Raw genomic sequence first — 13,174 nt, forward strand, 5'->3', positions numbered from 1 at the left:
GTGAGAGATTAACAGAGGTTGCTCTATAAGATTTGACTGGTGTAAGGACATTATTTCAATGCTGTTTCAGACATAAAAGGATTTTATTGACGAATTGTTTTCCACTCTGATTCTATCTAATTTCTCGCTCTCAGGTTCGTAGCCCAGAATGCAATGCGCCTGCAGAAACTGGGAGTGACGCACGTCCTCAACCTGGCGGAGGGAACCTCCTTCATGCATGTCAACACCAGCGTGGAATTCTACACGGGCACGGGCATCACGTACCACGGCATCAAGGCCAACGACACGATGCAGTTCAACATCAGTGCCTTCTTTGAGGAGGGGGCTGACTTTATCGACAAGGCGCTAGCACACAATAATGGCAAAGGCGAGTTTATTCTGACCTTTGACATGTGGCCAGTTTTAATGCTCAGCCTGAGCCACATTTTAATTACGGTCTATCTTATGTTACACTTTAAAAGGGTGCCTTATTGGTCTATTAATTGGGCAATTGGCTAAATAATAAAAGTGGAACATAATAATTTTTTTTAATTCTGAAAAAGTGTAATTTAATAAAAAAGATATAGTATTTTTGTGTATTCTCCCAAAGCTCCACTCTTGCAGTCTTACTGATAAACTCTAATGATGGTGTTGGGTAAGTCATAATATATAAGTATCACTACATCACAAATGAGCATAAAAACTACAGTTATTCTTCGGATATTATCCTCCATTTCCAAACGCACCTAAACCCCAAAGACAATTGAGAGTGTATGCCTTAACAAAGCCATCAAAGGTAGAGCTTCAGTAGTTCCCACTTGAAAGTAATTTGTCACGACAAGTTAGCACATGAAAACAAGCTCCTCTTTTTTTCTGCTAACAACGGATACAAGATTTAAACCGTTCTTGAATGAGTTACTCACAGTACGCTTCAATGCTGTGGGTCTTAAAGTGAAAGCAGGAGATAATCATGATGATGGGCTAAATCTGACACACTCCTGAGCCCTGCCCCACATTCCATTATCAGGTCATGTCGAAATGATCCATGTATAACACACCTGTAGCTCCAAATCGACATTATTGTGTCTTACAGTTGCTAGGCTGAAAAGATTATCGGACACTTTTGGACTGTGTTAAAGCAATGAAACGATGTATGAAAAATGGCCAAATGTAAAAGTAATTAAGGGAGTTGAGTCTTATAGGGTATTTTTCCACCTATTGTCCCATTCTTGTATGTCCAACTGACCAATAGGGACAAAACATTCATTAATTGGTCCAGGATCGAGCCACAAAACAGTTTGCAATGTAAACCTATTGGGCATTTGCATACCATAGATTTATTGTCCAATATAAGTGTTTATTTTTCCCACTGGCAGGCTCAGATTGTTTGTCTGGCAATATTCCGGAAAGGACCTTACAAAGAAATAAAGTGTTTTCTCCTTTCTTTTCAAATGTCTAACCAAGTCTCCCTAAAGGAGAAGTCTCAAGAGGTCCAGGCTTCATCCACATGATCAAAATAAGCCCAATAAGTCAATACATTTGGGATAACAGTTAGCTGTGCTTTTCTGTCCTGCAACACAACACACTCTTCCTTTCAGTCTTCTCAAACTATCAATTACTTTTTTAAACAATGTTTAAGTCATCTCTAGAAAGATAAAAGCTTCAGCTAAATACAATGTAATGTAATACAAATAAGCTTAAATAAGCCATTTGATATTCCCACAAGGTCACGTGCTACATTTTAGAAAGCGGAATACAACGACTGAAGAAGTAATCAATCTGCCCTCCCCCTACCAAAAAAAAGCCACAATTACATTTAGTAATTTGTCAGCGCACGTGAGGGATGTGTTTCGTTTAGTGTGCTGAACCCTGTATTTTATAACATGAATTTATTGTCGGCCTTGACACAGAATAGCAACTTAATTCCCAGGCAATTTGGCAAAGGTGCACCAACACTGGGTGTAAATCAGGAGTGAAGAGCGATGAGGACTGTGGGGGAGAGCAGAGTGGGGGGGCCTGAGTCGCTCGACAGTGTGCTGTTTGCAACATTATCTTTGACATTTTGTGACCGCACTAGCTGCAAGCTCTGAAAAAGGTCATAGGTTCTGGATTTTAATGAGGCATCAATGCATTATTCTACGTGTCTGCCATAATGAAGACAGGAAGGCACTGTGTCATGTTTACAGGCTCACAGTGCACACTTTCATCCTAATATTCTAAATAGAAACTAGCAGCAGAAGTATCAGCATATTAAAGCTGCATTGCTTAAATGTTTTTATATTAATAACTGATAAATCGTGGAGTTTTATTTTCCTCTACAGAGCTTTAACGTTAGACGTGAGAAGTCATTAATGACCTAGGTTTTATGCTCTCTTATATACAATCAGACAACAAACAATATCATTTTATATTATGAAGTGGCGATAAACTGAAGTTAATTTATTTCATTTGAACACATCAAAAGTTATATTAATCAGAAGTGAACGACATTTTCAATCGGCAAGTAAAAGACATCAGTTGTTTTGTATTTATTTTTAAGAAAGTCAAATTGGACATCTAGCGAGAAGGGCTGTCTCTTTTCCCAGTAATCGATTAATCAATAAGCCTATTGACAAAAACATTTATATTAACTATTTTGATCATTGATTATTTTATTGCAGTCATTTTTCAGGCTGAAATTGTAAAGCGATTACAAAATGATCAGATATAAGAGAGTATTGTATGGTGAACATAATATTTTTGGGTATAGGAATTTTTAAAAGCATTTGGCATCAACTAAACAATAGACTAAAACATTTTCTATGACCTTAAAAACTGCTTGGCCAATAACTGAATATTTAAACAACTGTAGGTAAATCATGTAATTTCGCAATCAACGGGGCAGAACCCAAAATACTTAAACACATTGCTTCAGAAATGCTTTGATGTGTCTCAGCAGCACAGCTTTGCACCCTTGTGTCCTCCTTCATTTGTATGTATTAGCTATTTTTGTTAGCTTTAAATGCTATATCGGTAATGGGTTCAGATGAGGGAATTTAAAAGAGTGCCCTCTACTGGACTACAAGCAAAATGTTGAACTGGAACAGGTCATTATAGTTTGAATATTTGACTTTCCCCCTTATTCAAATTTGAATTAAGTGGTGAAATCCTTACTATTGAGTGAGTGATGGAGTGAATAATGATTGAGCCTGAGATCCTGTCCTACATGAGGATACAGTAGAATCCACATTGATCGGTGGCAGGGGACTCAGGGATACGAGGAGATTAAACTACAGAGAGGGGTTATACCAGGAGTCGGACACAGAGAGGGGTTGCTTTTCAAATAAAGTGCAGAATCTGCTGATCTGAGCCCAGAACATCAGTTGCTCCGTGGAGCCTGCCAAGCCAGATTTCCTCATGGGGTTCTCGTCTGTCAGTGAAGTAAGTTAAATAGAAACGCATCCTTGAAGGCAAACACAAACAAGTCGTATTTCACACACAGACAAGTACACAGACACGAAATATAAATGGAGTTCAGAAAACATGCAGGTATTCTATTCATACCAGGACTGTGTGTGTGTGTGTGTGTGTGTGTGTGTGTGTGTGTGTGTGTGTGTGTGTGTGTGTGTGTGTGTGTGTGTGTGTGTGTGTGTGTGTGTGTGTGTGTGTGTGTGTGTGTGTGTGTGTGTGTGTGTGTGTGTGTGTGTGTGTGTGTGTGTGTGTGTGTGTGTGTGTGTGTGTGTGTGTGTGTGTGTGTGTGTGTGTGTGTGTGTGTGTGTGTAAGAAAGATGATTGACTTTGCCGAGTCTGCAGCAGAGGTCAGGTCTTGTATTTGCATCTCCTGACGCAGAAAATGCTTAGCAAAGCAACTTTGATCTCAGCATATGTTCCCAACCAGTGTTACTTTGCCTTGTTTTTTATGTTAATGTGTTTCTTCTCACTTCCCCCATTTTTGTTCTTCCTTTGTGTCTAAGAGTCAAAACCCTCTGTTTTTCATACATCTCTGCGGTTCTTTAGGGAAGTGGTGAAATGAAACGTACATTTTACAAGTTCTGATCACGTGTCCCTTGAGCTAAGTATATATATTTAAACTCCCCTTTAGTTTCGTATAACACTGAGCAGAGAATGTTAAGAGGTATTTTTTTGGATCACTGAGATACTGTATATGCCCCCAAAAGAGCGTAATCAAAGCTATGTATCATCATCAACAGCCACGAAGCTCATTGTTTTTATGTATTACAATTATATTATATATTATATATCCTTGTCCACAAACCAATGTTTAATATCTCCTGGGTTTCTTTCTCCAGAATTCTGCACCACTAGGGCTACACATGAGGGAAATATGTGATTATTGCAAAAATGATAAATAAATAGATATTAAAGTGTACCTAGTTTTTCCCTTTTTGCTGTTTCTAATATACTTCTAAAATACAGTGAATGAAAAACATAATTGTATTAAACAAATGTAATATTGAAATAAATACGAAAGGCACCAATAAAATGCAACGTTGATGATGACATTTTAAAGTGCCTTTTAAGTAGTTAGGTTTGAACTAACAAAAGAAAACCTTAATTGCAATATCTTGAGCAATGAGTTTTTCCGGCAAGTTGGCTTTGCAATAAAAAAACGAAAGTGCAGCGCCAACATGTACAGTATCTGATTGTTCCATTCTCCATGTATATCCTCCAGGGAAGGTGTACGTGCACTGCAGAGAAGGCTACAGCCGCTCCCCCACCATGGTGGTGGCTTACCTCATGCTGCGCCACAGGATGGATGCCCGGCTGGCGGTGGCCACCTTGAGGCAGAAGAGAGAGATCGGCCCTAACGACGGCTTCCTGCGCCAACTGTGCCAACTCAACGAGAAGCTGGCAAAGGAGGGCAAGCTGAACGGGGAGGTGGGCAAACTAAAGACCAAATGAAAAGCCTCCCATCATGCCTTTCACAGACTTCCAGCCACTCTGGGAGTCTGACCCCACCCTGACCAAACCAGCACCCATCCGACACCAAGGAGTATTCCATACACAAACATACATGCATTTATCTGTGTAGAAAACTATTCCTCACACACACACACACGCACACACGCACACACACACACATGCTGTTTTTTATCTTCAGTTCACGTCTGCCACTGCTGCTCTGTAAGAGGACATCCGTCAAATCTTCTGCCTGCTCCTACAAAGAGTGTGATCTTAAATACTTCCTCTTTCCAAAACACACACACAACGCTCCACACTTGCAGATCTCTCGCTGCATAAAGTGGTGACTTAAAGCATTCCTTCAATCTCCATAAGTTTGCCCTGATTTTTAAGATTTCCTTAATAAAAAGTAAGATTATAGCACAATCATTCCATAGTTTTCCACTGCCAGGAATGTCAGTGTTGTCTCCAACAGCAGGAGTATTCTTAAAATTCCAAACAAACGTTTAGATATAAAATGGCCACACATGATGCAGATAATATAGGTCAGAAAGTGATGTGTGAATAGATGGAGGGAAAATTCCAAACATTACAAGCCCCTCCACAGTTTGTACCCCTTAAATGATCTTCTTCCTTGAAGGGCAGATATTTAATGCACAAACACAAATGATTCACACTCTAATGCAAGCTGTAGCTCTGTAACATTCCACTCGGCATCCTGGACTCTCGGCCTCTAGTTTGACAGCGGTAGCGATACATCTGACACATTCTGTATCCCAGAGGCTCGCAGCAAGGACAGCAAAGGTCGAGCTTATTAAAAATAACGAGCTGCTGCGTGGGTTGCTCATGTAGCGGCCATGTTTCCAGTTGCTTTTTAAGTGACATTATTTTAATTTGTCATTGAGCTCAACGAGCCTGCACACGAGGCAAATCACATTCAGGCGAGTGAGTACTGGGAGCTCTAGCCTCTAACATTCACAGAGGTCATCTACAGTATTTCAGTTCTAAAGTGGCTTGTTTACAATTACATATATATCATGACGTTATATTATTTTCCTGTAGAGCAGGACTGCATGACAAACTTCCTTTATCGGGATTACATTTATAGTTTGACATCCCTACAGTGATTGTGTTTTGGGTTATCAAAACGCAGATGACCAAAACGTACAATATAGACAGTATTTGTTGCCTTTAACTTAGACAACTCTCAAGTTAAGCCAGCTAATATAAATACGCTTTTCACACGCTTGTTGTGAAGACCTCCAAAAACATTAAAAGTCCTGAACAACAGGAGCACTGTTTAATTTATTTGACCTATCCTCTTTTTTCATTTAAATACATTGATGTACTGCAGGTGAGGTAATGCATCTGTTGTCTGCAGTATATATTTTTGTCTTGCGTTGTCAGCATCTTATCTTTATATTTTCGTCTTCTACCCACATTAAGCAGGTGTTTTCGTACTTGAAAAAATGAGCTCTTATGAAACAATGACGTAAGCGTGATCACTCATTTAAAATCCAATCACATAGCAGAGCTGTTAAGCCCTGCTGCTAAGCCCTGCTGCTAACAAATATTTGGTGTGGTCAGTTGTTTTTAAGATTTCCAACTTTCTCACATTACCTACGGTACACTTACAGACTAGTAGCTTAAAGGGGTTAAAGGCGGACTTCACCAGGTTTACCAATTTCAAACTAGAGGCCTTTAGTTTTGAGATGCCTCCCACTAACTCTTCTAACAGAGCGGTCCAGTCATCACGCCACAGAGTTGACCACTGCCATACGGTCAGCACCACTGTTTCATCCACACAGTCTGTCAGAGGCCCTTTCCCGACATGGCCCACTCCTACATGTGTGTGTTAATTATGCCTGACTTTACACCCACACACATCGGGTCAAATTACAATGTTTTGTTTGTATGTACTTCAGCATTGCAATATATGTCAATACCCTCATCAGATATATAGAATGTAATCACATCTAAATATGACTATTCAGGCTCTAGTTGTTACATATAGGCAACAGTAGTTCTACAATACACTTTAAAAGTATTTATTACTTGGCATAATACTGTAAACTAAACCTAGTGCCAAGAAGGACGGAGATGGGGTGTCTTTAAAGGAATATTTATCCCACTAAAATGAACATTTATGCATCGATTACCCATGCTGTGTTACCTTGAAGAAAACCTTTTCCTACCTCGATGGTAACAACAAATTTAAAAACGTTATAGATGACATTTAACAACAGCAAAATGATGTTGAAACGTACAATTATATACGCTCACTCTTTACCGTAAAATTATTTTAAAAACCGCTTGCCTAAATATTCTGCAAAAAAAATGCAATTTAGATGTAGTGCGCATACAACTCAGTAACAGAGACTTGGATTTACTGCACAAGTGTTACGAGATAACATTTTTAAAGTTTTGCTGTTATTGAACTCATCCTCATTTTCTTTAAAATACATACCTAACCCTAACCATAACAAAAGAAAAAAGAGTTTTCTTCAAGAATACAACCTAACCCAAGAAGAGTAATTTCTATATAAATGATCATTTTAAGGTGTAAAGAATTCCTTCTAAACCCCCACTCCACGGAGCTGTTTTTCGAGGTGGACTCCCATCAAAGTGCAGGGCTTTGAGCTGGATGAGCACCAGCGTCCCTCCAGAGTTCCGACTCTTTGTCCCACACATCACAATCCTCCTGAACAAACGGCCTCGGGGCATGAATGCAGGGGCATAGTCGTCTCACTAGAGAGGAGAATGGAAACTAGGTTGTCTCACCTCATTAATGGCACTATTTATTCCTCCTTTGATATATCTGTATACATATGAATATATACATGTATACTGTATATACATATTTAAGTGTTGACATATGTGAATGTATGAGCAATGTGTCTATTAACGTGTAGGTATCATCAGTACGTCTTTATATATCATGTTATATTTGTATATGGTGCATCGAGGAATCCATCGGTTACATGTACATTCATATTGAAATGTAATGTACATGTAAACTGTTGTCTTTGTGATTGTGACGTTTCATAATTGTGCAAAAGTTGCTTATGATCAGCAGGGTTTACCAAGCTGGGATACTGAGGCATGTGATCATCCTGTTTGATAATGTTTCGTACAGTTAAGTTTTATGGTAGTTTATTCATAGTATACAGCAAGATGCAGGTGGCAGCATAAGATGGATACGAATTATCCTCCATATGGCCGCACTCGTCATCATGTCAAAGGATACACTCATCCCATCAAAAAAATGTACAGCTAAATGTTATGTGATGATCTATATTTGAGTTTCCAGATACACTTTCCTTTTCAATGCAATGTTTTCAGCAGCAAAACAATTATCCTTCAATAGGCTGCAGACTCCTAGTAAAGAGAAACATCCAGTATGTGTTGTGAGATTTCATGATGAAAGAACTAATGTAGTTTTTGTGCAAAAAATTAAATAAGACTATATTGTTATTATTGTAAGTCAGTTGCATATAAGCCGTATTTCAAGTCAGTTTTATACATGTGGATGTGTGCAAACTGCGGGAGAGTAATGCAACGGCAGTGGATAAATAAGACCTGCAGACTTGTTGCTGCTACTTGCGCCACCTCCAAATATTTGGGTTTGGTAATGTAACCTTTGAAGACATCACATTTGGCTTTGGGAATAATGATTTCAATTTTACATTGGAGAAAAAATACTCCAGACTGAAATTAAAATACAACCAGCGTGGTCAAATAGCAATCTAATTTAATAAAATCCAATCTTTTAATCCAATTTCAAAACATGCATTGAAATGTCAAGTGTTTCTTTAGCCTTTGCTCATTATAGGATTAAAGATCATGTTTGAATCAAATATTATCACAGGAAGTTAGAAATTAGGTGCTGGTTGTTTTTTTCCTTTAGTCATCTCATGCACTTGAAAATGTTTCAAAATGTTAAAGCAACACACCCAATATCACATATCTTGCAAGCCCTCTTTCCTGTTGTGTGTCTAGAAAGATGAATCGGGTGCAGTGGCTCCAATTTGAGACCATTTTCAAGTCAAAATGTCTTTCAGTTCATTTTCCTACCGCCTTGTCATGAACCCCAAACCATACAGCAGTGAAGATAGATTGAAGATACAACAAAAAAAAGAGAAACGCTTACCTTTGTGCCCTCACACAAAAACATTAAACACCAAGATTGTCTTGTGCCAAGTGGCCTACTGTACAAAATACAGTCAATGTTTATGATTGGCTTTTTAAATGTCATTCCAATGGGCTGGGGTTTCACTCACCAATTTTCACATCTGCTCTACAATACTGCCCTCCTTCTGAATTCACACAAGCAACAACTAGTTAGGATTTCTGGAGTTTTACATAACAAAAACTTGAGAATGATTGCCCTAAACTCGGTCCAGGATGAGGGTATGTACTTTATAGCATCATAACTCCCGAGATAGGGTCTAATAAACACTAGCCAAACTAGCCATGGTAGATGTTTTCCAACGCATTTTGTAGCCACTATTTATAAAAGAAAAAAATCCTCCTTTTTGGACGAAGAAAAGATGCAAAAAGTTTTCCTAAAAGGAAAGCGTCTATGATGGCTACACTGCTGGTTTTACTCTTTTTATGCGTAACAGATATACACTGCCACCTGCTGTTCAACAAATGTTGTTATTTTTAGCATTACTCGTCCGATCTTTTTTAATGTCTTTAATGTGAAACTCTGTTATGTCCAGACTTCCTGTGTTTTGTTTAACAAGGTACCAGCATAGTTTTGTGGGTAATACTCCAGGTACAGTACTAAATGTATTATCGAGAATGTCTAATGTGAAATGCCATTGATGTATTTTGTTATATATACTGAGTATGTATCACGCACTAAGGCAATTGTGAATTGCTGCATTTTACGGTCTTAACCGGCCGACTATATAGATAGGACTTTGTATGATGTTGAATCTAGTGCGCTGAAATTGCAAATTATATGACTTCTTTAACCTTTTTAATTTTTTTTATTTATTTAGATTTGTCCTGTTACAAGAATGTAAGTTGATTATAGTTAATTAAATGTTCCCTGCTAAAATAGACTTTTTTTGGAACAGTAGGATTGTGACCTACTTCTATTGTCTTAAGCAGTAACACAGTACGTCATTATCCGTTTTTCTTTTCTTTCGGATGAGTCACCTATAATGGTACCTGGACCAGATGGTAATTGTAATTCATTCATGGTGCTTGCCTGGAAACCAGAAAGAGAAGAGGATTAAATCACTCCGAGAGAGCCAGGTAGTTTTTTTTATCACAGTAAAGAACACTAAATTGACTGAGTCGAATGCGCAGTCCCATGTGGCGTATCTCAGCCATCTGTGCTGAAGTAAGCAAAAACCTGAGATGTTTAAACCCTCTGTGACTGACTGTCAATATTTTACATCATGGAAAGTCATCTGGCTGAACTTATCTGAATTTTGCATGATGCAATAAACTCCATCCGATCTGGTACTCTTGAGAGCGCTCAAACAAACACCGGAAATGACTTACAAATGCTGTTTGGACCAGGTGAAGTGCAGAGCTGCCATGTCCTTCTTCTTGCTCCCATTCTTAAAAAAATAAGAATTGTTTTAGCACAATGAGCCCACTGCCTGACTCCACCCGGAGTCCATGACACAGTCCACGTCTTATCTCTTCACGTTTCTGTTGGTGTACAGATGTTTCGGAGGATTATGTTGTGATTTTGGATCAGCTGTTCAATGGGTATTCCACATGTATATTTGTCACCGCCACTGACATCTCAATGAACACAGCACCCCACCCAAAGCCTTACAGTAAAGATTGATTCTTTAGATTGTTTTTAAGTTTGTGTATCTTACTTCACACAGCAGGAAGGGATGCTCCCTTACAGGATGAGACATTGTTGAAGTGCACTTGATTTTAAATTGCAATGTTGAGTTTTCTTACCTTGAAGAAGTCCCTTCTTTCTTATGTTTAAGAAATAAATGGCTGAGGTACTAACATCTGATCATGACTGGCCTCTTTTTGACTTCCAAGGTGTATGGTTTTGGTATATTGGGTGTATACAGTATAAATACATTCTCAGTGTTTTCCATTTCATACAGAGCATGGAAACAAATCAGTTATACTGTCCTGTAAAACAAAGTTTAAATTAGAGCTGCTTCAGAATTGTTATACTTTTTACTTTTCTTTCTAACTTTCTCAATTCACCATACTACTCAGTATATATCTTCTTAAGACATGAATCTTACAAAATAATGTTGAAAGATTTAGGCTAAGGCTATAATAAACATTTTTAAAAGAGGTACAGTAGTGCTTTTGTCGTTTCCAATGGCGGATATTCCTGTATCCGTTTAAACTAGTGGAGCAAATTAAAAAGTGGTAGTCTATGATACAAAAATATAGCAAGCAAAGTGCCAACACAAGTATGTGCTTGAATATATATCGAGTGGGTGAAATCTAACAAAGTAACTTGCATTTACATACTTTTGTACATTACTCTTATATCACGTCACATTACATACTTTATCTGGTTTTGAATGCAGTATTTATAATGTGATATTTATATTTTTATTAAAGATTTGAGTATTCCACAGCTGAGTAATTGTTAAGAGACTTAAAGGTCCCATGTCATGCTTTTCCGGTTATTACCCGTCCCCATTGTGTGTTATGAGGGTTTTTATGCAAAAACGGTCTGCAGAGTCACAAACCCTCAAAGTACACCCTGTGGCGAGTAAATCTCTAACACAGAAAGGACCTGTCTATGCTGCCCCAGAACGCCTCGCTGGAGATTTCTCTTTTTCTTCCTGGGTACAGTGACGTGCCCATACCCAAAGGGACCCATTGGTCAAAATGGATCAATCTGTGGAGCTGTTGCGTTACGTCCGCGGAGCCGTTACGCTTCCTCACACACACACACTCAATCTTTTCTCAGCTGCAGCTCCGCCGATTTCTCCTCCCTGAGACGGTGGGACGCGGCGAGGCTGTGAGTCGGTGTGTGAGCACCAGTGTTGGGACTAACACGTTAAGAAAGTAACGCATTAATGTAACGCATATACCTTTGCAGTAACTAATAACGTTACTAGTTACATATTTCAATTAAGTGACGACGTTATAGTTACTGTGATTTAAATGGGTGCGTTACTGCGTTACATTATGTGATGGGACTGAACCGAATCTCCCTGCGGATGTAACTTACAGGCGAATACAGCGATGTTCTCTCACAGCACCATGGAAAAGTGAAAGTAACCAGAGAGGAGTGATGATTGGTTAACACGGGGTAACATTTCAGGATAAGCCAATCAGAGACAGAGTTGGGCGGGTCTTGCCTTATGGGGAAAATACACACAGACGAACACAGCAACGCCCACCACTAGCACACACACACACACACAATGGCAGATGCAAGTATCAGCGAGAGCAGCAGCGCATTTGCAACTTGGAAATATAACCACTATTTTCAATTTGTGGGGATAAAGGACGCAAAAAATATTACGGTAAAATGTAAACTGTGTGCAGGACAGAAAGCATTGTACACATCGAATAACAGCAATGCCAATCTCCTGAAACACCTAATGTACATGTGGGGAGTTGTCTTTTCTCTTACTGTGCCACAGAACAACACAAAAACTTGTATTTTTATTGTTATTATTTTTAAAGTAAAGTAACTTGTTACTAGTTACTTTTATAATTGTGTAACTAATAAAGTAACTAGTTACTTTTGAGAGCAGTAACTATAACTATTGCTAGTTACTTTTTAAAAGTAACTTGCCCAACACTGGTGAGCACACACACAAACTCCCAGCCAGGCTACGGGTGTGTGTGTGTGTGTTCGGGCTTGTTTCGGGCTGGGTTTCGCTGTGTCTCGCTGTCTCGTAGATGGCCACTGGGCTCATTGGAGGGGGGGGGGGGGGGGGGGGGCCGGAGCTCCAACAAGCCGTTTAGGACAGAGAGTGAATACACATACTTTACAGAGATGCTGTATGAGAAACCAAATGGCCATGACATGGGACCTTTAAAGCCAGTTGCCGCTGCACTTAACCACTAGGTGGAGGCAAACGGCTATTCAAACACACATTGAAACACAGCAGTGAAGATAAAATGACAGAAGTAGAGCAACTGAGAGAAAGCTAGAAAGTGATAGGGGAAATGATAATAAGAGTGGGAATAAGTTCACAAAAAGATAAATCCTTCCAAGTCTCCAGCCGTTGAAGCAAATGCTATTTTATGTTTCACAAGACTGGAGCACACCTGGGATGGACTCTTTGAACAGCAGGGTTGCTGAGGAGGATAACTCTTTACC

At 39.1% G+C, this 13,174-nt stretch overlaps 1 protein-coding gene across 1 annotated transcript in view; it reads left to right on the plus strand.

Moving 5' to 3' along the window:
* dusp3a (dual specificity phosphatase 3a) overlaps positions 1-10,879 on the plus strand; it is a 31,263-nt gene extending 20,384 nt beyond the window's left edge. Inside the window, exons 2-3 of the mRNA XM_079659475.1 lie at positions 135-367; positions 4,652-10,879. Coding sequence (XP_079515601.1) covers positions 135-367; positions 4,652-4,881 — 463 coding nt within the window. The 3' untranslated portion in view covers positions 4,882-10,879. The remainder of the gene's footprint in view (positions 1-134; positions 368-4,651) is intronic.
* Positions 10,880-13,174: the final 2,295 nt, after the last annotated feature.

The sequence above is a fragment of the Notothenia rossii genome, assembly GCF_949606895.1.
Source record: "Notothenia rossii genome assembly, chromosome: 11".
NCBI lineage: Eukaryota > Metazoa > Chordata > Actinopteri > Perciformes > Nototheniidae > Notothenia > Notothenia rossii.